Below are 26,371 nucleotides of genomic sequence, written 5' to 3' on the forward strand. Positions count from 1 at the left end.
TCATTTGACATGATTTATATAATAAATTGCATACATCATTATATTTAGTTGTATTTGTCTATGCACTATTATATACAATACAATGTTACATTGTAATACAGGATGTTGAATGATAACCTCAGATAGTAAAAAGCTTCCTAATAGACATCCACATTTTCATTAAATTTTTTTTTCTGACAAAATAACTCATTTTATCTTGATTGAAATACAAAAAACTTTTGAAAACCATTTTTATTGCCAAAATGCAATATCCCTTTTCTTCTAATAAAATGTGTATTCTTTATGAACCAGACTGACACTTATAACAATTCTTAAGTACCCTCTTAATATTTTTTTTTTTCTTGCCATATTGTTTTAAGAGACTATATGTCAGAATAATCCCTGTAGAATATTGGTTGGACTTTGGATCCAACAACATGGCACTGTCAAGTATATTTGTTTCAGCCTAACAGAAGTTCCACTGGAAACTTTGTTATAATCAATGTCTTAATATCTGTTCCTGTTTGGACAAATTTTCTAGATACCATTTATTCCGTTAGGAACATATACTGTAATATTTATTCCAGTGGAAATAATATTCCAGAATATTTTTCCGTTTGGAACTTATATTATGAAGGAACTTCTATTTCGTGACAGCCCCACCTGTATTTCTTTGTTAAATTAAAATGTTCCTGTACTACAAATACTTGGTCTTGTTTTCATTTACAATTTTATGTGTTTTCATTCTGCCAAATATATTTGAGATGGGGAGGATTGATTTTATGATAGTTTTATTAATTTTTGTTTGATATTGGATATAAGCCCATACATTTCAGGACTTCATGCATGCACTTATATCCCTTCTATGCTTACACATACATCCTGAAATTATTCTACAAATTGAATATTAACATCATTTTGTACTGGTTTGTAGTTTCTTTTGTGGCAATATAGAGGAAATGAGCGGTGATTGTGCTAATCTTTATTCCAGATCCAGTGTATATAGTTGCATGTTCACAAGAGAACTTGTGTCTTCAATCTCCCCAATCTCCAAATAGAAAACTAAGAACTCTTTTCATAATATAAAATTGAGAATGGAAATGGGGAATATGTCAAAGAGACAACAACCCGACTAAAGAACAGACAACAGCCAAAGGCCACCATTGGGTCATCAATGCAGCGAGAAATACCCTGTATATAATGCAAAAGAAATGCATTAATCAAAATAACTATAAAATGTCAACCATAACTTTGAAATAGGGAAAGAATGCTGGACTGTCTATCATAAATATTGTGTATTAGATATTCATTTGACACATAATGGTCAAATGTTTTTATTCCTGTCCAAAAAGTGGATTAATTACTTGTATGAAAATCTGAGGACTAGTACTTGACATTTTGTAACATTTAACACCTAACCATACCATTGACAGTTTTATCAAACTGAGTATTATTAAGTACCAGTATGTAAAAATCAAAGCCAAAGCATTTATTATAGCACATCTTATAATGGAGCTTTCTTTTAATACAAATAACTAGAGGGCAACATACAGTCTTCAACAACAGACAGACATACCGACAGACCAGACGTCCATACATTAATGATTTTATCCACTCTAAATCATGGCAAGTCTATAAAAGTTGAAAGAAAAATAGGCCCTTTTAACCACTTAATGATTTAATCACTTTAGGTAAGTAGGTAAAATAATTTTATTCAAAAAAAATATTTGTTAGACTATATAGGATTAAACAGGTTTTAAACAAAAATTCCATGAAATTTATTAGGGTAGGCATGCACATTTAGGGTGGGGTCAAAGTACGAAGGCAGTTAACAGAACTATTCTTTTTTTTAGCCTTAAGATTTGAATGTTTTAAAATATTTTACATTTGGACCCAAATTTCACAGATCACTAAACACATGGAAATATGATAGTTTTAACAGGGTATGGTGTCCTATGGACACATATTCTTGTTGTATAGATGATATAATTAGTTTTCTAATGGATTTAACTGTGAGAATAACTAAGGAAATAAAACTACATATAACCTCATTAAATAACAAAAAAAAAAAAAAAACAACATTATTTTGTATCATATTTTAAATTATACATGTAAATGTATGTATTTGAAATAGTAGAAAGAAAATTTTACTTGAAAATTAAAAGTATGAAATAACTGTTATCATTATCACAAGTGAAAATGATCAATGCTAATGAAGAGAGAACATGTATATAAAATATTGGATGTCAGTGATCCATGTAAACTGTAATTTAGACTGAAGTTATCAGTGACATCTTGTAATACTATACCTTATTTATATAAAACTTCCTCTTTTTCAGACTTTTGAATGATTGACAGCATTGGGAAGTATACTACAACTTACCAGTATTCTCCCCCAAGCTGTCAACATGATCAATACATTACCAGTGGCATATGGGGCAAAAATATAAACATGGAAACTTTAAAGGCATATTTGAACAGAATTAGATTTCCCAGCGTTTCATCATCAACATCTGTTGCAGCCAAAGGGACAAAAAAGGAGAAATTATGTAGGAAAGGAAGCTTACAACATCATGGGTCGTCAAAAGCGTTGAAAAAAAATAAATATCAAAATCATGATCCCCTATCATCTAGGGACTCTAATGGATTTACATCTATACATGGAATAAATAATATCGATTTTATTGACAATGAGTATGAAATTCCTCAATGCACAATGGTGTCAACATTGAAATTAGCTCTACAAAATTCTGTCGGAAAAAAATCTCCGCCTCCGATTAAACCGCCAAGGAGGGACAAAATTTTGGTTATTGATCTGGATGTGAAAAAAGGGGGAGAATTAGGTATCTCAATAGATGCAGTTGATTTATTTTCAGTGGAGAATTATTTTTATGGGGAAAGTCCAACTCGGAAAAGGATATACAGTGATAGAGGTATAGATTCTATGAATGGATATGCTGATATCGTAGAAGTTTTACGGATAGTCAATATTAAAGAAGGTGGCATTGTTCACAAAGATGGGAGAATTCATGTCTATGATGAAATATTAGAGTTGAATGGACAGTCTCTTCAGAAAGAAACAGTTGGGAATGCTAGGTATGTATAAATATACATGGTATTCCTTACAAGGAAATGGTCACACCTCCATATAGTTAGAAATATATTATATTTATCTCATGAAGGTTGAGTAGACAATAAAGATATTATCTGGGTACAGTATCTATCAGTTTAATCATTGGTTTGACAGGAAATTTATACTGAAGAGGACACAATCATTTACCTACAAATGTACAACAATTGGCTAATATCATTTTTTTATAAACCATATCATTTTCTTTTGTATGGTCAAGTCCCTTGTGATTTGCTGTTTGTTAAATCCTGAATCTAGAGTGTCTACCTTACATAACATACTATCCCAATGGTATCTCTCCCCCTCTCTCTCTCTCTTATACTTTGATACATTATCATACATGATTTCTCAATAACTTGATAGAAAGAGAAAATGGTATCAGAAATTTTCATATTAAAAATATATACATATATATTCAAAATTATCCCTAATTTAATTTATTGAAAGTAAAAATTGATAACAGCTGTTTTGAAGCACTTATGTTAGAAACAGGAAACACTCACTCAAAAACATTGTGTACTTTGGATACCCACACATGCTGAAACTATTAGACTGACTTGTTGGCTGATTGATAGAAACAAAGTGGTTTTCCAAAGTAGTTTGATTAGTACAAAACCCTAAAGATAGCATACCTTACTAATTAATCCCATCTTTATAAAAAAAAAATCATTTAATTTTCTAATCTCTAATTTTTGGAGAAAAATATACTAGGAAAGTGTAGACTTATAAATCAGATTAAATTATACTCTTGGATATTCTTGCTTAGTAATTTAAGGTATTCATTATAATCAAGCACACTTGTGTTGTAAAACTAATGATTTGTGAAGCTATTGATGATGATGAGAATTTCACAGATGTAGTTTACATTGAACCGATTGATTGATTTGTTAGATATTGTTGCAGGACTGAAAAAATATATAATCAACATGTCACACTGATTTGTTCCATTTTTGCAGAACTTGAAAATATATAATTATCTGTTTTCCAGTATTCCTGCTTAATATATGAGGGTATGGATGGGGGTCCCTCAGTGTTGTATTCTTTAATTTGTTCAGCCATTTTTCTCTAATCTTAATATGTTTTGCCCATTATTTTCTATTCTTTATTTTTTATACCCCGCTTTAAAAAAGTGGGGGTATACTGTTTTACCTCTGTCTGTCCGTCCATCCGTCAGTCCGTCAGTCCGTCCCTCCGTCCCATGAATATTTTTCGTCGCATCTTTCTCAGGAACTACATTACGAGGATTACTGAAATTTGGTTTCAGGGTTTATATTAGTCAGCTATAATGTGTGATGCGTTTTCAGATTCATCACTTAACAACTTCCTGTTTACCGTATACTTTTAGCAGGGCAGGGGTATCATTAGTAGTTAGCTCACAGATTCACTTGTTTGGCCTATTTTTCTCTATTCTTTAAATTTTTTGCCCTTTATTCTTCACTTTTTGCCCATTAATTCTCTATAACAGACCCTCAAATATGGTTCTTTTTATATTGTAAGGTTTTACCTTTGAAAATGTAGTAACTTTCTTCTCTGTTCTGTCTTTTTATTAGAAAAAAAAATGATCAGTGATTAGTTCATTGCAAGATTTATTTCTCATATGGAACTTATAGTTAAAAGCTAGATTTGAAAAGGTCTGACATATTCTAGTTTAAAATAGTTTCGTCTGCAGTTCATGTATAGATTCACAAGATTTCATTTAGGATATATGGCTGTTAAAAACAAGTTTAATTTAAATGTTTGAAGGGTGTATTGTAATGAATGACAACATTGCTTGGTAGTTTTCCAGATATATAACATGGAGTTAAAACATTGTAAACATATTTTCTGTTACACCTGCCTGCAGCAAATGAGATAAAAACTTCACTCAATGCATACAGACAGTATTCAAATTAGACTAGTTACATTAAATATCTTTATGCAGGTAACATCACTTTCACAAAAAGAAAATGTTGAATATATATTTTGTTATCACACACGATTTAAACTGATATTGATTTTCCAAATTAAGGTACACAGAACCTTGAAATACAATAATTTCCAGTATCATCTCATTAGAGTTCATTTACTATAGGTTATTAAAATTATGGTCCAATTATGTTTAATAATTTCGTGTAATTTACCCACACTTATACTTTATGCTCAATGTACAATGTACTGTAAATTTGGAAATTATTTTGATGTTTTTATTATTGGGAAAAATGCAACAGGGTTGTAATCGCAATAATTTAAACTCGCATTTTGGATTTTTTTATATGAATGAAGTGGAATTTTTCCTTAGTATCACAAAAATAATAATCGCATTTTGGTCTAAAATGACAAAATCGCAATAATAAATGCTCGCAATAATTTCTGAATTTACAGTACATGTATGACAATAGGTTATTTTAAGAGTCAGGCTAACATTACATAGTTTCTTTAATTCTTAGCTGGTTAATGCTTCCAAGAAGCAATTGAGTATTTTGGCCTCTTTTGCCAATCCAAGTCTCTACTGGACCAGAATAATCATCATCAAATGACTTTTGCAGGGGATTTTAGATGAGGATTTTCCATTTTTGATAAGCACACGAATCAAGCTTTTCTTCCCTTGGCATCCAGATAGATTTTTGATACGGACTCATCTTTAAAATCAATTATTAGTACTTAAGCAGTAGGAAACTGTTTATTTATTCCATCTTCAAACTAATTTTCCCAGTTTATATCTTTTAATTCATCCTGATATCTAAAAGCAATTTGCCAAAATATTTTTTGAGTATGAAGAAGAAAAAAACAGAGTTTACAATTAAAAGATATAATACTTCCTGAATGATCAATTCATGTAGGTAGATTTTACAAAAAATTTCATAGGAAGTACTTTGAACAAACTGCGTAAATTCCAAATTAGGATAAGATGATATGTGTTGTTAAATTGTGATAAGATGAGAAGTGTTGTTTAAAGTGACTTTTTTTCATATCATATGAAAATGTCTACATTAACATCAGAAACATTGAATTTGCCAGAAATCGGATTATTTCTCTCAGATGAGGACTCTGAAGAATACAGGTAATCAGAGTTAATGTACACAATGTAGGCAATTTTTTTTAGTTGTTAGGTTGCTGTCTCAAAGATGTGTACAGTAAATCCCCCTTCATGCATACTTCCTATTTGAAGGATCAGAATTTGTGAGAAATAAGGGGAATAGATACAGGGTGATGTACTTTGTACAAGAGACAAAATTTCACCTTTGATGGACGAAAATTTTTTTTATGGCATATATTGTTCAAATTTTTTTTATGCTCCCGCCGTAGCGGAGGGGACATTAAGTTTTACCCTTGTCCGTCTGTACGTACGTCCGTCCGTACGTCCCAAAGTTGGTTTCCGTTCTCTAACTTTAGTTTGCCTCAACCAAATGACATGAAACTTATACAAAATGCTTATTACCACAAAACACAGATCAAGTTTTAATTTTGGTGGCGTCTCTTTAACCATTCTAGAGTTATGCCCCTTTACAAATGAAAAAATTGCTGAATTTTTCGTTTTCGTTCTCTAACTTTAATTTCCCTCAACCAAATGTTATGAAACTTGTACACAATGCTTATTACTACATAACACAGATCAAGTTTGAATTTTGGTGGCGTCACTTTAACCGTTCTGGAGTTATGCCCCTTTACAAATGAAAAAATTGCTGAATTTTTCGTTTTCGTTCTCTAACTTTGATTTCCCTCAACCAAATGTTATGAAACTTGTACACAATGCTTATTACTACATAACACAGATCAAGTTTGAATTTTGGTGGCGTCACTTTAACCGTTCTGGAGTTATGCCCCTTTACAAATGGAAAAATTGCTGAATTTTTCGTTTCCATTCTCTAATTTAAGTTTGCCTCAACCAAATGTTATGAAACTTATACACAATGCTTATTACCACAAAATACAGAACAAATTTGAATTTTGGTGGTGTCACTTTTACTGTTCTAGAGTTATGCCCCTTTACAAATGGAAAAATTGCTGAATTTTTCGTTTTTGTTCTCTAATTTAAGTTTGCCTCAACCAAATGTTATGAAACTTATACACAATACTTATTACCACAAAACTCAGATCAAGGACAAATTTGGGTAGCATCACTTTTACTGTTGTTCAGTTATGTCCCTTTATAACTTTATATGATATGCAAGCGGGGGTATCATCTGTGTCCCATGGACACATTCCACATTTATTTTTTTGTATTTATTACGTTTCTTCAATACCCCCTCCAAAAATCCTGGATCGCCCTTGCAAGTATGGATACTACTGAGATATTCAGAGAAATAAACATATTTTATTGCTGTTCTGTAGTTGAGGGATTTATTTCTAGAAAAATGTATAAAAATATTGGATTTGATAAACATACAATGACACTATTCTGTAATTTAGTAAAATGCCAGAGGTTGGTTTATTGCTACCAGATTTCTTATATTAAGAAATGTCAATAAAGTATAAAATGTGAGTAATTTTGAGCATGTGTTTTTATCCATGCATATAATTCTGTGATGAATGAGGACTACTGGATACCACTTTACCCACTTCAGATACTCTAGATGCAGGTTCTAGTCGTGTAATATACTCTAGATGCAGGTTCTAGTTGTGTAATGTATCTGGAAATATGTTTTCCTGATATTTTTCCCAGGGATGCCAGCAGGTCATCCATTACCAAACAGGAAATGTTTGAAGCCACATGGATTTCGTATCAGATTATTAGTTATTCCAACTAATAAAATAAAGATGAAAAATTTAACATCAGATTTTAGAGCTATAATGTAGTAGCTATGGTTTTTTACCCCCCCCCCCCCCCCCCCCCACACTTCCCTTAATTTATAGAGAAATAATTGTCTCTAAATTTATGTCTAATGTATTTGTATGTAATGTGATAAAAGCTCTTTATAGGGCCCTTTTATTGGAAATAAAATGTTCTTATACTATATGTAATAAAATATAAGAAGCATTCAATTCTTATAGTTACATTTTTATGCTATACGACTATGAAATGTAAGAGTTATATCAAGTTTTTTGTTTGTTTTTTCATTATTCATTATTTTAACATTGTCACAGATAGCGTGTGCAGTCATAGCTGTTCTATATTTTATATAGAAATAAAATTGATATTGGAGTACTTCCCAGTTGTTCCCAAATCAGATTCTAATTAAACATATATGTAATGTAATTATTGAAAATTAAACTAAAATGATTCTTTATAGTCATATCTGGGACATATATTTCGTTATTCCCAGAAAATATAAAACTGAAAATAAATGAAAGGGAATAAGCTTTTATCCCAACTTCAAACAAAATTTGCTTTGGTTAACGCTTTACACCCAAATAAAAATATAAAAAAAGCATTCAATTCTTTAATGCAGTTACCTTTTTCTGAACTTGGAATTGATCTTTTCTCATCACTTGTTGTCGGTCATCTATGATCTGTTATGGTCATTAACCTTTACAAAAATCTTCTCCTCTGAAACTCCTGGGACAAATTAAAATCAAACTTGGCCACAATCATAATAAGGGTACTTAATTTGAAAAATCTGTCTGATGACCCTACCTGCCAACCAACATGGCCGACATGGCTAAAAATAGAACATAGGGAGGAAAATGGAAGTTTTGTCTATTATCTTGAAAATTCCTACGAATAGAGAAAATCTAACAGGGCAGAAATGTTCAGAATGTCGAGATTTACCTGCTGTCTTTTTATGTCAAAGCTGTAAGATGTTGCCCTTAAATGTCAAATTTTTCCGTTTTTTTTTTCATTTTTGCTGATGATTTTGAAAACTATAAAAGATAGAAATAATCTTTAAATGGGAAAAGTGATCAGCAAAACAAGATCTACGACTGAAGTCATCAAGACGACTCATTATTGGAGTTATTGCCCTTTGATGACGATTTTTACCAATTTTTTGCCTCTTTGCCTATTATCTTAAAAACTATAATAGATAGATAGAAACTTTATACAGCCAAAATGATCAACAAGGCAAGATCTACAAATAAGTCGACATGACTGAAATCTTCAGTCTACTCCTTATTGAAGTTATTGCCCTGTAATATTTTTTTAGCATTGTTACCTATTATCTTGAAAATTATTATAATAGATAGATAGAAACTTTAAAAAGCAAAAATGATCAGCAGCACAAGATATGTCAACATGACTGAAATTGCCAGTTAACTCTTCATAGAGTTATTGCCCTTTCCTGATGATTTTTACCAAAAATAGAGCCTCTAGTCTTAAAAACTTTTCTAAGGTAAAGTTGTAGATTTTTAGTGAGATCATACATGTAAGTGAGAATAGTGCTAGATTGATTCATGTTTGATATATTTTCAAAGGACTAGTCTAAGTATATCAGACCTGTAGTGTAATGAGCTGTAGGAATTTGGGTTCTAGTTTATAAGTGCCATAGGTTGTATGTGTCATACAGAAAGTTTCTATTTTGTACCAAAAAAACATATGTCTGAAATGTTAACTCCTCTAAATTTAACCTAAAAAGCACCATTAGATTATGAATGTAGCCTTTTCTTATGACTTATCTCTAAACAGAAAAATTTATTGGTAAAAAATAAGAATAGTTCTGTGTTTTTGCAATTCTTTAGTTTTATAGGAATTTAAAGGCTTATAAACTATGAAATAGAAGATTTTGTTTAATATGTTTTCCTCCAATATTTCATTTTTGCTAACTAGTTTATCTCAAAGTTTATCAACTGATAGGAAGGTTGTGCTATTTATTTGAATAGATACCTAGAGTTTTACAGTATCGGTTGAACATCTTTCACCTGCCAAGGAGGTAGAGTTTATTTTAATAATGGAAAATGCTTGCCAATTTCCCTGACAAATTAAGAGAACACATAGAACTTGTTTGTTCAGAAATCTGCAGACAGCCAGTGTGAAATAAATCACATTTTAACCAACATTAAAAGGTATCTGTGGAGAAGTTTATTAGCATGATGTAATCTAATGAGTATGGGAAGACGAAAAGCAGTATAAACATTGCAAGTAAGCTTCCATGGCAGATTGTGGTAAATATTGTTGCCCTGTTGTTGATATGCTTGTGGCAGATATGTCTTATAACACCTGTCTGCTCATTTTAAGCATTATAATGGTATCAAACTTTATAGGTGCAACTGTTTCCTATGCTATTTTTTCAGCTGAATTCTGTTCCATTGGTCATAAGGGATTGGAAATTATTAATATATGATGATGGAAATTTTAATAGGTATATCCAATTCTTTTTTCCCTGAAAATGAATTTGAAAAATGGTCTGAGTTTGATGGAAGTTTCTTCTTTCAGTGATTTCATTTAGGGTTCCCTCTGAAAATTTTTAGACAAATAAATGGCCTAAGCAAAGTAAGAAGACAGTTATTTACAGACAAGATATACATAATAATGATGTCAGTGTAGGAATAAACTATTGAAATAAGGAAATAGAATACAAACACAGTTTATAAGTTTACTGTATTACTTTGGCTTCAAGTTACCATAAATATAAAAACGGATATATTTCAATAAATCCTGTATTTTCACTCTTTAGGCATCTTACAACAATAAGTGTTGTCATTAGACCCAGGTATCAATGATGTTGCAGGAAAATGTAGTGAGAAACTTTTAAGTTATAAGTTGCAGTATTTACATTAAAATTATAATAAGAGGACAAACTAATCCAAGTATTCAGATATTGCAAAATATTTAACTTATACCTAACAACAGTGACACCTACTTATGTGCTATGCCCATACCTAACAACAGTGACACCTACTCGTGTGCTATGCCCATACCTAACAACAGTGACACCTACTCATGTGCTATGCCCATACCTAACAACAATGACACCTACTCATGTGCTATGCCCATACCTTACAACAGTGACACCTACTCATGTGCTATGCCCATACCTAACAACAGTGACACCTACTCATGTGCTATGCCCATACCTAACAACAGTGACACCTACTCATGTGCTATGCCCATACCTAACAACAGTGACAACTACTCATGTGCTATGCCCATACCTAACAACAGTGACACCTACTCATGTGCTATGCCCATACCTAACAACAGTATTACCTCACTCATGTGCTATGCCCATACCTAACAACAGTATTACCTCACTCATGTGCTATGCCCATACCTAACAACAGTATTACCTCACTCATGTGCTATGCCCATACCTAACAACAGTATTACCTCACTCATGTGCTATGCCCATACCTAACAACAGTATTACCTCACTCATGTGCTATGCCCATTCATGAATTATTGTGTTTTTTGTCACTTGATAATTTTATTTTTCAATACTCAAAATTTGAAATTGTTATAATATTCTGTAAATATAATTGCATCCTACTGTTCTCAAATAGTTTGGCAAATGAAAAAGTGGTTGTCTCCACTTGAATCTTAACAATTTTATTCACAAAAAGTGGTTGTCTCCACTTGAATCGTAACAATTTTATTCACAAAAAGTGGTTGTCTCCACTTGAATCATAACAGTTTATTCACTAAAAGTGGTTGTCTCCACTTGAATGATAACAGTTTTATTCACAAAAAGTGACTGTCTCCTTTTGAATCATAACAGTTTTATTCACAAAAAGTGGTTGTCTCCACTTGAATCATAACAGTTTTATTCACAAGTGGTTGTCAACACTTGAATCATAACAGTTTTATTCACAAAAAGTGGTTGTCTCCACTTGAATCATAACAGTTTTATTCACAAAAAGTGGTTGTCTCCACTTGAATGATAACAGTTTTATTCACAAAAAGTGGCTGTCTCCTTTTGAATCATAACAGTTTTATTCACAAAAAGTGGTTGTCTCCACTTGAATCATAACAGTTTTATTCACAAAAAGTGGTTGTCTCCACTTGAATCATAACAGTTTTATTCACAAAAAGTGGTTGTCTCCACTTGAATGATAACAGTTTTATTCACAAAAAGTGGCTGTCTCCTTTTGAATCATAACAGTTTTATTCACAAAAAGTGGTTGTCTCCACTTGAATCATAACAGTTTTATTCACAACAAGTGGTTGTCAACACTTGAATCATACCAGTTTTATTCACAAAAAGTGGCTGTCAACACTTGAATCATAACTTTTTAATTTACTAGAAAAAAGAGTAGTTTATTTTCATATCATACATTTACAAAGTAGCCATGACACCCTTTGTGGGTTTTTGAGCTTCAAGGATCCAGGGAGGCAAAAAACTCCTCTGTAAATGTCTTTACATCAAATTTAAGGAGATGATATATGTCAACTGTTTATGTGTTACTCTTTTAGTTTCTCAACTAAAGGACCATCCTTGAGTCTTAACTAATTTTTTTACTTTGTTATTTAATAAGTTTCCTTTATTGAATTCCTTGTGGAAATTCCATATATTATTAATTTGGTTTTTTGTGGTTGTTCTTACAGTTTCATGACCATTATAGGCTTAAAATCACAGTATGTGATATTTAAAATTTTGATCCAATTTTGATAGGATTTCTTTCGCTGTGTTTTGTGTCAATTCGGATTTTGTTTTAAGTTAGTTTTGAAAAAACAAGCCTTTTTTAGCTCACCTGGCCCAAAGGGCCAAGTGAGCTTTTCTCATCACTTGGTGTCCGTCGTCCGTCGTCGTCGTCCTCCGTCGTCGTTCGCTTTTTACAAAAATCTTCTCCTCTGAAACCACTGGGCCAAATTTAACCAAACTTGGCCACAATCATCATTAGGGTATCTAGTTTAAAAAATGTGTCTGATGACCCTGCCAACCAACCAAGATGGCCGCCATGGCTAAAAATAGAACATAGGGGTAAAATGTAGATTTTGGCTTATATCTCTGAAACCAAAGCATTTAGAGTAAATCTGACAAATGGGTAAAACTGATTATCAGGTCAAGATCTATCTGCCCTGAAATTTTCAGATAAATCTGACAACCTGTTGTTGGGTTGCTGCCCCTGAATTGGTAATTTTAAGGAAATTTTGCAGTTTTTGGTTATTATTATAGATAGAGATAAACTGTAAACAGCAATAATGTTCAGCAAAGTTAGATCTACAAATAAGTTGTCATGACCAAAATTGTCAGTCGACTCCTTTAGGAGTTATTGCCCTTTATAGTCAATTTTTAACAATTTTTCGTAAATTTTTGTAATCTTTTACAAAAATCTTCTTCTCTGAAACTACTGAGACAAAGTTAACCATACTTGGCCATAATCATTATTTGGGTATCTAGTTCAAAAAATTTGTCAGATGACCCCGCCTTTCAACCATCTTGGCTAACTTGGTTAAAAATAGAACATAGGGGTAAAATGCAGTTTTTGGTTTATATCTCTGAAACTAAAGCATTTAGAGCAAATCTGACAGGTGGCAAAAATGTTCATCAGATTTAAATTTATCTGCCCTGAAATTTTCAGATGAATCCGACAACCCGTTGTTGGGTTGCTGCCCCTGAGTTAGTAATTTTACAGAAATTTTGCAGTTTTTTGTTATTATCTTAGATTTCATTATAATATCTAATATCTAATACTATTAATTATGATTTTAACCTTATTTTACATGATTTCCAAAGCATCAGTAAATACAGGTGAGCGACACAGGCTCTTGAGAGCCTCTAGTTCTGTTTGTAATTGGTTTATTTTTTAAAAATAAAAAATAGAAACAGTTTTGTCAAAAAGGAATTTGATAAACATGACGATGTATAAACAGGCACATGCCAAAGAGAGATTAGGACACTTAAATTACGCAATTTACATTAGAAACCTAAAATGAAAAAAATAGATACACCTTAGTATACATGTACCATTTTACAAGGTATTGTTCTTAAAAAGATAAATTACAATTTTTCGGCATAGCAATTCAATATGTATCACACTTACAATGATCAGTATTGAATATTTGTTGATGAAGATGTTTTGATCTAAGTGAGAGGTTAGATAATTAGATTAGTACATACATCATCCCTATATAAACTGTATGGAAACATTTGATGAAGCTTGGCTAAACTTTGATCTAACATTGATTTTCTTTTAATGAATATAGGTTGTTATACTAAGGAGGAAAAGTTGAGAAGATGGTCAAGGATGATCATGATGAATTAGGTTTACACAGTTAGATCTGAGTTATAGATGTATTTGATGGTTATAAAGTATTCCAAAGAGGGGTGACATTATTAAGTTGTCAAAGATTACAGAAAATCACTTTTTCATTTAGATTTGATTAGATAAAAAAAAAACACACAAAACTATAATCTACTATTGTTAAGACTGTATGTTGACCTAAATGTCTTTTGTTTTTTGTGTAGTTCTGATGTTGGGTTGCTGGTCCCATTGGCACATAACCCAATCCTCCTTGAAATAATTGAAAAGGAATAAAGAGAAATTAATAACAGGATCCAAAAGACAAAACCATTTTATAGTTGTCTTAAACTCCTGAGAGATGTTATGAAGATATTGTTAGCATTCAGTAGTCTACTTTCATTTTCATAAAAAAATGTCAGGCACACTAAATGTGAAAAAAGTTTGAAAACTTCCATCATAGTTACGTTTCATAAATAAGGACCTTAACCTTTAGATTTATATTGATAATTTTGTTTTGATCATTGATCATTTCTGAATTGTTGATGAATAAGGGGAATTTGGACTTAAATCCTTTATGTCATGAAAAATATGTGAAGTGGATTTTGTCAATGTTTCCTGCTGATGCACTGCAAACCATAATTTATTTAAAAGTATATTTTTGACAAACCTTGTAAAAAATGAATCATGATGAATAAATCACAAATTTAAGTATTTTGAGAATCATCTGGTTACAATCAAAATTTATCTGAACTTTTCCCATTTGCTGCTGAATTCATTAATTCCAAACTTAGTGAACCCATGGCCAGCATGAAATTCTCAAGATCATCATCATTCAAAATTTATCGTTAATTAATGCATTCAAAACTTCAAATAGGAGTCTCAGAACTTACTTGTAAAATACTTGTGTGGTGAATTTATGTGCAAAGGTTATTAGCTGCAGTCGATTTTTTTTAAAAGCACTTGGGTGATCAGGAAGTATTTGTTGTGTTTCAACATGAAAATAATATGTACATTCAGACAAAGTTTTTTGAGGCATACACAACAATATATTTATCAAACTTGGTTTGATAATGCCCAGTGGGGTAAACTAGGACCAATATTGATTTTGAGGTCAGAGGCTATAAGGTCAAGGTCACTGCTGCAATTAATCAAATGAAATTGGGCCATAATTTTTCACGATATCTTTAGAACCATTTGTCAAATGTCAAACCTTCACCGAAATTAAGTTGAAAATTTCCCTTTGAAAGTAAAACATCCTTTTGATTTTTGGGTCAGTAGGTCAATTCTGAAGGTCTCAATGCCTATTAGTAATTTTGAAATTTTTATACAACATCTTTTCAGGACCATATCTATTGTGCTTTATATCAAATCTTTGTTTTCTAAGGGGCCTTGGGTATGAAAATTACCTTAAGTGATTTTTATATCACTAGTTGAAAGGTCAAGGTCACAGAAGCAAAATTGAAAGACTTGAATTGGGTAAATTTTTGGTTTTCAATCAATTTGACATAGATTTATAGCAGACTTTTATCAGGAACCCTTAAAAAGTACCAGACACCAACAATAATTATCAATCTTTCCTTTTTTTTTTACAATTTTTCGGTTATTTTTTCTGTTCATTTAACTAGTTTTGTGTATCATATTTACAAAGGCAATGTTAGACATGTATGTTTTCTTCATTGCCTGACTGTCAAATAGACTGACATTGTAATATAATTATGTTTCCAGAAGATTTTCATAAATTCACATAATAAAATACACTCTACACAGCAGTAGCTTTGTTTTTATCAAAATATATTGGCCATCTGACCTAGTCTAATCTATATACATACATTTTATTTGAAGTAGGGATTCTGTTCAGAACTGGGATATATGGTACTTCCTCTGGGGTTATCTTGATGTTATCTATAAAAGAGTCTTATTTTACACAGGTGAATACATAAAGATGTTTGGTATCAAAACTGAATATTACTGTCACAGCTGGCCATTAGTAAACATATTATTAACAAGGAATAATACTATGCTATTTTTCTTCAATGTTGAAATTTGAAATAATAATAATTGATTAATATCATAGGTCCCCTGCTATCTGAAGTGGCTGTGAACAGTGAACACTGTCAGTTTGTCCATCTGCATTTTTTATCTGAAAAAAAAAAAAAATTGCAGAGAATAATGGTTGGCACATTAGATATGCAATTATGATTGATTGATTGTTAGTGTTTAATGCCACTTTCAGTAGTCTTTGATATATTTACTGTGGCTGTCAGTTTTATTGGTGGTATGCTGTTATGAATATAATATTAATGTATAAGCCATTGATTTTCGTTGTCTTTTTATAAATTTGTTAGATCTTTGTTGATCTAGTGGTAGCATGTTTGCCTCCAGTGTGATGGTCATTGGTCAAATCAAGGACATATGATATTATCATTTGTTGCCCATCTGTCAAGCAGGTTGGGTGGTTTATTCCCGGTTGTCCCACTTTTTGAAATTTTTGAGTTCTGATTGTCCCACATGAAGTAAAAGTTCTGATTGCCCCACATTATTTTGTTATGTTAAATGCTCTTACAACAAATTGTACTTGAACAGTGTACAAAGCATAGGCACTTGTCTCTAAAAACAAATTTTCTATGTACCATAATGTTATACTAAGGTATTTAGTCTTTTTTTCAGAGAGAAGTGCCTGTGGTACAAAGCAAAGCAAGAGAAGGGGAATGTTAAATTTGCCACTGAGTCCTAAGTGATGGTTTCCCAATCAAAAAACTAAATAATGTCCTATATAATAAGACCCACAATAGAAAATTGATTGATGTGTTCAAATTGAAGGGTTTTGTAATTTTTCAGACTAAAAGTATGATTTTCAAATTACTGCAAATAATATATATATATGTATGTGCATAGACTTGCTACACGTCCCTTCCTAATTTTCTTTTTTTTTTTTCAATTTTACCCCTTTAACAATTTTACTGCTATAACTAAGAGATTTCCATTATACTGACACCTGCAGAGGGCAATCAGTATACTGGCAGTTTTCAGTAAACATAAATTAGTAAGAAAGAAATAAAAGAGAGCGAATTGTAGCTCTAATATATGCAGAGAAAGTTATAAATTTGGTAAATCTGTTTGTTATTTATAATCTGGCATAAATATTTTTTGGACAACTTTCATAGTTTGGAAGTGACCATTTGACATATATAAGCAACTTTCATGGTTTGGAGGTGACCATTTGACATATACCACTGACATAATAAGGGTCTTTGCTTATGCTCTCCCAGTATAAGTAGAGAATATTGTCTTAACATCTGCATCTGATAATGTTTAATTATTTTGAAGTTACATCTGAAGTATACTGGTTTTGTATAAGTATCTACAGCTTGAAAAAATGTTTTTGTTTTGAGAGAATTATAAAGTATTAACAGTGCTTAATGATTAATGAATCATTTCCTGAGAGTTTATCATTTGATGTGCCTTAATGGTAGGTGAAGATGTTAGTCTTATATTTCTTCTCAGGTTAAGAGTTTTCTACAGTAAAATCTACACTTTATAGTAACATGACAGGGCTGTCATCAATGTCCTAACTGACTGAAATGTTGCAATGGAATTTACAAAAAGAAGGATGAAAAGGTTTATTTTATAACGATTTTCCAATGTTGATGTGTGAAATGCTCAAAGTAATAAAGTTTAAATTTTGTAACAATACAGACTTTACTGTATAGTAAAAAATCATCTTATTTAAAAAAAAAATTATAATCGAAAAACTTTCAGACTGCAGTATATTGCATTTATCAAAACTGAAAGGAAAAAACTACATCCCATAAGCTTACTTAGTAGATAGATAATGATGCAAATAGATCTATGGATATTTTGTCAATTTATCTGTATGGATATTTTGTCAATTTATCTGTATGGATATTTTGTCAATTTCTTTGTATGGATATTTTGTCAATTTATCTGTATGGATATTTTGTCAATTTATCTGTATGGATATTTTGTCAATTTCTCTGTATGGATATTTTCATCCATTTGTTTAGATGGAATCTTATAAAGTAGCCCACATGGATTTAAAACCAATTAAAACTTCCTATTATTCAGCACATCACAATTCTAAGAACAAGATATTAAGATATAGTCATGTTTTTGGGGCTGACCTGAAGTTTAAAAAAGTTACTTTAACTTAAAATTGCTTATAAAACCAACAGCTGAAGAGCTACAATGCATGCAAGTAAAATTTCAATTATGTAGAAAAAAAGTCAGAGAACAGACACACATATGTTGGAATAGACATACGAATACTGCAACATGTGATAAGATGTCACAAATGTTCCATGCAATCAAGATTCTACTATAAATTATATAAGATATCAATAGTCTTTAAAGATATCAGAGTTTGGTACACTGCTGTGTTTTGTGTATTGGATGTTGAAGTAAAAATCTTTTATCATTTATCATCAAAGATTCTGACAGCCATTGTGTAAACATGGTAAGCTTCTTCATTATTTGTTTGATGGCAGATTTTGTTCATTTCTTTGCATTTAAAAATATGTATAAAAAAATTTTGAATATTAAAAAATTGTTCTGTATGCTAATTTTGAAGTTCAAAATGTATGCTAATCTATTTAGCTACTGATAAAAATAGTAAAATCCTTTGTTTGCTCAGGTTTATTTTTGTGAACTCTTGAAACAGCTGAGACTCAAGTGTATCAAGTTAATTGGTTTTTCCCCTAAAGTTTAGTTATTCGTAGATGTGTACTTTGTAAGTAAAGTAAAAAAATATATTGATAAATTAATCAATGTAACACAATAATGCTACACAACCTGTACGAACTGTGACGCCCGTATATGACACAGAAACCAGGCGTCAAAATCATATTTTTTCCGGGCGTCATTGCAGTGTTTAAGGAATGCATGTCCAGGCGTCAACCAGGCGTCAACCAGGCGGAAACCAAGCGTAACTGAGGCGGAAACCAGGCGTAAAATTAGGCGTAATATTTAAATGAGTACGCCTGGTCCAGAGAAAACCAGGCGTAATATGCAAATGAGTACGCCTGGTCAATAAATAAACCAGGCGTAATATCCTTACATAATACTACACTTATTTCAAATCAGTGTATTACCCTAGCTGTGTACTTTTGTGTATTTAATACAAACTTCTGTACTGTTGCTTTAATTTCTCATTGTTTGACATAAAACTGGAAATATCAACCATTGAAGAAGCTAATATATTAATAAATACATTTTAGACAGACACTGGCTCAAATAAGTTTAAAGTTTAAATAAGAATTATGACAATTAATTTTTCTTGAAATAAAACTTAAGCATTTTAATTAACTAAGTTTTTTATAAATTAATGTCCTTTAAAATATAATGATAATACTGCAAGTTAACTTCATGTAAAAGATTTTAATGTTATTATCCAAGGATAAAGGTTTTGGGATTGCAAAATTACTGTTAGAACTTAAAACTTAATAACTTAGATTATACTCACATAATTATTATTTACCATGTTTTACTTTCCATTTTTTTCACAATTTTTATTAATCAATTTGATTCCATATTTCCAATTTCAAATTCTTCCAAAAAGCACAAAACAAGCTAATTATCCCTGAACATATGAAGCTGCCATAAGTCCAACTCTTGCAAACTAAAACCAAAGAGCCAAATTTTTAAAAAAATTCCCATGATCCTTTAAACAAAGCATTATGGGTATTATGATTTACGCCATACCAACAGTTTTACGCCCGTAAGAAAATTTATGCCTTGCTTATTTCAATTTACGCCAGGTTTACCACTTTTTCTACGCCCGTAAGGACTACAAATTTACGTTTCCTGCTCCCTTACGCCTGGATCTAGACATGTAACTACCACTTACGCCTGGTTTACGCCTTATTTCCAGGCGTAATACGCCTTATAATTTCATACGGGTAAGACAACAACATCGTAGATTACTGCTAGGAAAATCTTTATTATGGTCTACATGTTTCGCCACTTATGGTGGCGTCTTCAGGACAATTTAAACATAGAAAACAAATACTGAAGTACATAAAATGCGGTGCATATGGGGTTACAAAGGTTAACAAGAAGTAATGTCACAATAATTGATTTGACAACGTTAAAATGAAAGTGAAAGTAAAAGTGTTTTACTTTAGCTAATTTCCACCCCTCAATGTTTTAAGGTCTCCCATTGGATGGAAAAAGATAGTTATTGTTTTTATCCTTAATTATTCCATCAGTTCATCTGTCTGTCCTGTCTTGTTAGCTCTCTCACTTGTACAATTCTTGCCAGATTTTAATGAAACTTATATCAAAGGTTTATATCAGCATTGTCTTGGACAAGTCCAAAAATCAGTGCTGATCTAATATTTTTAAAAGAGTTATGCCCCTTGGAAATATTAATTATATGGAAAATTGCATTGTTAGCCCTCTCATGTGTACAATTCTTGCCTGATTTTTATGAAACTGATATTATAGGTTTATATCAGCATTGTCTTGGACAAGTCCAAAAATCAGTGCTGATCTAATATTTTTAAAAGAGTTATGCCCCTTGGAAATATTAATTATATGGAAAATTGCATTGTTAGCCCTCTCATGTGTACAATTCTTGCCAGATTTTTATGAAACTGATATTATAGGTTTATATCAGCAATGTCTTGGACAATTTCGAAAATCAGTACTGATCAACAATTTTTAAAAGAGTCGTGCCCCATGGCAATATTAATTATATGGAAAATTGCAATGTTAGTGCTCTCATGTGTAGAATTCTTGCCAGATTTTTTATGAAACTTATATCAAAGGTTTATATCAGCAATGTCTTGGACAAGTTCAAAAATAAGTTTAGATCAACAATTTTAAAAGAGTTATGCCCCTAGGAAATATTAATTATATGGAAAATTGCATTGTAAGCTCTATCACATGTACAATTCTTCCCAGATTTTTATCAAATTTATATGAAAGGTTTATACATGTATCAGTATAAATGTCTTGGACAATTTCAGAAAATCATTGCCAATCAAAATTTTTTTTAATGGCAGTTATGCCCCTTAGAAATATTTATTATATCAGAAATTGCATTGCATTTGCTCTCAAGCCTTCATTTTTTTTAAGACATTTATACAAATTTTAAAGAACAAAAAATTTGCCCTTGGACAGATAAAATATGTGCAACCAGGGGGGGGGGGGGGGGGGGGGGGAACTCTATTCTTTTATTATGTTTTGTTGTAAGTGCACATCCTCCTTACATGCTAGACAGAAATGAAACTTTACACAGCTGTAGATTTGATTTTTGATTTTGGTGTTTTATATATAACGCCACTTTTAATCACCGCTTTTGGGCTATTTCGTGGCGGCCAGTTTTTATTGGTAGAGGAAGCCGGAGTGCCAGGAGAAAACCACCAACCTTCGATAGGAAGACTGACAATCCTAGTCAATTAAGATTGGAGTCGAGTGCACCTGCACGAGCGGGGTTCAAACTCACAACCTCAGTGTTGACTGGCTAGTGATTACAGTAGTAACTACTTAGACCACTCGGCCAACGAGGCCCCCACAGCTGTAGAGAACTACCCAAGGATTTTAGGCATCTACATGTTTAAGGGGAGATAATTGAATATACTTACTTCAATATTGCAATATGTCAGGTAATAGTCTGCCTGATATTCATATGATGAAGACATAATCTTTCAATCAGTTTAATTGAGGTCTGGAGCTGGCATGTCAGTAACTGCTAGTAGTCTGTTGTTATTTATGTATTATTGTCATGTTGTTTATTTTCTTTTGTTTCCTATTCTGACATCGGAGTCGGACTTCTCTTAAACTGAGTTTTACTGTGCGTACTGTTGTACGTTTGTTTTTTCTACATTGGCTAGAGGTATAGGGGGAGGGTTGAGATCTCAAAAAACATGTTTAACCCCGCCGCATTTTTGCGCCTGTCCCAAGTCAGGAGCCTCTGGCCTTTGTTAGTCTTGTATCATTTTTAATTTTAGTTTCTTGTGTATAATTTGGAGTTTAGTATGACGTCCATTATCTCTGAACTAGTATACATATTTGTTTAGGGGCCAGCTGAAGGATGCCTCCGGGTGCGGGAGTTTCTCGCTGCATTGAAGACCCATTGGTGGCCTTCGGCTGTTGTCTGCTCTATGGTCGGGGTTGTTGTCTCTTTGACACATTCCCCATTTCCATTCTCAATTTTATCTAGTAAGGGCTACTGCTCTTCAAAGGCTCGATTGATTGATGATCATTACACTGTTGTAGAACACTACATGAGAATATGCATAAAGGAATATAATCTTGGTCCAAGATGTAACAGGGGAGATAATTGAATTATGCATTGATTTTTTACACAAAGCTCATTTGCTCTTTAAAAAAGCTGATTTCCACCCTAAACTTTCTTGTTTATAAGCTGACGATTATAGTGTGGCTTTCCATATTTAAAATGCTCATGGCAGGCTTAATGTGTGTGCACATTATTATCATATCTTTGTTGTTTTATTTCAGACTGTTATTAGCCAATGCTGTCAAGACAGGTCGTCTTACTATGACACTACGTAGAAGGAAGAAAAGACCAGCTCCTCCACTACCTACAACCACCACTCCACAAGAAATGCATTTCTCAGAATCTAGAACAGCTTCCTCAGAAATGTCTAGTCAAATGATGACTACCTCATCTCACATGTCTCACATGCACTCTAGTTACTCAAGTCACATGACACATAAACAGTCAAATATCGGTCATGTGACATCTCACATACACTCAAGTCAAAGTACCTCAAATCATACGTCTCATATGATATCTCAGTATGGTAACAATATATCTCAAACGATGTCTCAAGTGTCTAATCATGCTTCTCATACAAATATTGGTTTAATGAATGGGTCATATCATCAGAATGCATCTATTAATCAGGTCAAAGTTGAAGAGGATCATTTGTATGAACCTGTTGAAATCACCAATGGTGTATATAGACAGAAAAAATTAAGTCAATCTCTAAATAGTTTTTTGAATGTTGAGTCCGAAAATAATAATAATAATGATGGAAGTTCTTGCACATTGAATTCATTGATGTATAATTCTGAATATAGTTCCAATGACGATGTGTTTGCAGATGCCTCGTCAAACCGTCAATGTGACAATGACCCGCCTTATACTGTAACTGTCATAAAAGCTGTGACAGACAAAAAGAAGCCCTCTTATGTTAATTTGGATATTGATAAACAACGGACTTTAAGTGCTTCAGCCATTGAAGATGATCTTCAGTGGAATTCTGTGCCTATTGATTTTCCTAAGGAAGATGATAGTTACATCACCACGGCAGAAATAGCTAGAAGGAAACATGACCGAGGCCTCAAACAGATGAATTTGAATAAGACATTAAATTCAGATAGCAGTATTCATAAATCTGACCCAGATATTGTAAATAACCAAAGAAAACATTTCAGAAAGAATAGAAAAAGTCCAAGATATACAGCAAATAGGGACTGCAGTGACTTATCATCTAGTACCGGTAGTTCATCATCAGCTAAAATAGCCAACCAAAGGAAAAAGGTACCTATGTTTAGTTTGTAATTCTGTGTTGCCACTTTGTGGTTTAAGCTCATTTCTGATTCGTATAATTAAGCAAACAACAATTGATCTAAATGCTAAAGACAAATTCTTAGTAATTTTTTGTGTGGTTGTTAATAAGAAGATGAGTTTATAGTTTGAGGAAGTGACTAACAATGTCAAAATGCTCAGTAATATCTTTAACTCGGTTTCCTTTTCCCCTTTTATTTCCTATATTTTTATGCTGTTATATAACTCAGATTAATTTATAACATTGATTGGTTGATTGATGGTTGAGTAGCATTCAGAAGCAAGTAATACATGCATATTCATGACAAAAACATGTTAAATGAGTTTCGAATTAACCCTTCTTTACATTAGATGGAAAACAAATAAACCCTGCTTTTTCCTATAGACCCAGATACTAAGTTGGATATTTAATGCACTAGCTCACAATGTAACTTTGCAGGAAGACATACTATCCTTCACAGACCAATTTCTCCAACTAACAACAGCTAAGTATTTTGCTCTTCTTCTAGAAAATCAAGTTTGTTCATCTTTTGTTTTGAAATAATTGACTGAATGAAAATGTCTAGTAATTATTATCAAACAACAACAACTTTAATTGGTAGGATTAGGTTCATACCAGTTACATTATCGTTGTCCTTCCGTATTTCTATTTTTCTGGTTACTCCATAAGCTATAGATATAATGACAGTTTTGACGGGAAGTAATTTCCCCATTATACAATATAATTCATCAATTTAATCAAAATAGGACACTTATTGTTGTTAAGGAAATTTTTATGAAGTACAAAGGTCTGTTACATAAGGGAAAACAGTTTCTAAAGATATACACATAAAAATCACGATGGATTACGTGGATACAACAGTGACTGAGGATAACAGTTTTTCCTCTATTTTGAAAGGGGTAAGTTGTTTTGGGGGGAAGTTTGGTACATTTATGTGAAGAGGAATAAGGGGTGAGACTGCAAACTGGGTGCTACAAAGAAATAGATGTAAGACAAGAGATGGTTAAGAAGTTTTCGTTAAAGGGAAGTGAACTGCAAAAATGGCTTGGAAAATGTTACACTTGAAATATTTAAGCTGCAGGATACATATTGTATTTGGTGCACTTTTTCATTTTAATTTGGTGCACCTTTTCATTTTATTTGGTGCACTTTTCATTTGATTTGGTGCACTTTTTCATGGAGAAAATTTTCAATTCAGCAACATTCCTTCACAGGAGTTGGCTGCTTAAGAAATTAGGAAACAATAGAATGTATTAAATAAATCACACTTCATTATGAAAGTTATTGATAATATTTAATATTCACTTCCCTGTTTAAATCTATTTTCCCTTCGTAATTAGTACAATAAAGTGGAATAAGCCCTGAGCTAGAAATATGACTATGAATTGTCGCAGCTTATTTTTTTATCAAATTGCTCTGTTGAGTTTAAAACCATGCTGTATGCAGTATATTGGAATTGTGTCTCTCAAACTCAGGTATAGATTAATATATATATGTATGATATGGAGAACGAATGAGTAAATACAAAATTAAAATCTTAATTGCACTTGAGAGCAATTTAAATCAGTATTGGTTGATCAGTTTTAATATAAAAGCCCAGTCTGTTGTATACATATTTCTTCAAAAGGATATAAAATGTTATTTTTGCTTTTCTAAGAATTCTTTTTTCAGGAAGGAAACTAGCAATGGTTATGTATAAATTACTCCCAATGTACTAGCCTTTGGACTCTGAGCATTTTTGATAAAGGACATATCAGAGAAGATTCTTTTTTGCAGAAAATTTTGTTTGTTTGGTTTTTATGCCCCCGCCGTAGCGGAGGGGGCATTAAGTTTTACCCTTGTCCGTCTGTACGTACGTACATCCCAAAGTTGGTTTCCGTTCTCTAATTTTAGTTTGCCTCAACCAAATGTTATGAAACTTATACACAATGCTTATTACCACAAAACACAGATCAAGATTGAGTTTTGGTGGCGTCATTTGTACCTTTCTAGAGTTATGTCCCTTTACAAATGGAAAAATTGCTGAATTTTTCGTTTCCGTTCTCTGGTTTTAGTTTGCCTCAACCAAATGTTATGAAACATATACACAATGCTTATTACCACAAAATACAGATCAAGTTTGAATTTTGGTGGCATCACTTTTACCGTTCTAGAGTTATGCCCCTTTACAAACGGAAAAATTGCTGAATTTTTCGTTTCAGTTCTCTGGTTTTAGTTTGCCTCAACCAAATGTTCTGAAACATAAACACAATGCTTATTACCACAAAATACAGATCAAGTTTGAATTTTGGTGGCGTCACTTTTACCGTTCTAGAGTTATGCCCTTTAGAAATGGAAAAATTGCTGAATTTTTGTTTTCGTTCTCTAACTTTAGTTTGCCTCAACCAAATGTTATGAAACTTATACACAATACTTATTACCACAAAACTCAGATTAAGTACAAATTTGGGTAGCGTCACTTTTACCCTTCTAGAGTTATGTCCCTTTATAACGTTATATGCAAGCGGGGGCATCATCTGTGTCCTATGGACACATCCCCCATTTAGTTTTTTATTGAAACCCTTTAAAAAAAAATCTAACAATAAATTTGAACAAACACGAATAATTCCATTTTTCTGAAATAAAATTAAGAATGGTAACGGGGAATGTGTCAAAGAGACAATAGTTG

The 26,371-nt window shown here is 32.1% G+C and overlaps 1 protein-coding gene across 8 annotated transcripts in view; it reads left to right on the forward strand.

Annotated features, from left to right (window-relative positions):
• The window catches only part of LOC127736192 (multiple PDZ domain protein-like), a 158,733-nt gene that overhangs the window by 498 nt on the left and 131,864 nt on the right, over positions 1–26,371 (forward strand). For 4 of the 8 annotated variants that reach the window (XM_052246770.1, XM_052246767.1, XM_052246766.1 and 1 more), the window contains exons 2-3: positions 2,319–3,075; positions 22,628–23,675. In XM_052246770.1, the coding sequence (XP_052102730.1) occupies positions 2,327–3,075; positions 22,628–23,675 (1,797 nt within the window). In that variant the 5' untranslated portion in view covers positions 2,319–2,326. Of the gene's footprint in view, positions 1–2,318; positions 3,076–5,974; positions 6,150–18,535; positions 18,621–22,627; positions 23,676–24,218; positions 24,603–25,042; positions 25,179–26,371 lie in introns of those variants that run through there. The other 4 variants (XM_052246771.1, XM_052246772.1, XM_052246773.1 and 1 more) reach the window with 4 other exon arrangements.

Source organism: Mytilus californianus, unplaced genomic scaffold (genome assembly GCF_021869535.1).
Source record: "Mytilus californianus isolate M0D057914Y unplaced genomic scaffold, xbMytCali1.0.p SCAF_3, whole genome shotgun sequence".
Lineage (NCBI taxonomy): Eukaryota > Metazoa > Mollusca > Bivalvia > Mytilida > Mytilidae > Mytilus > Mytilus californianus.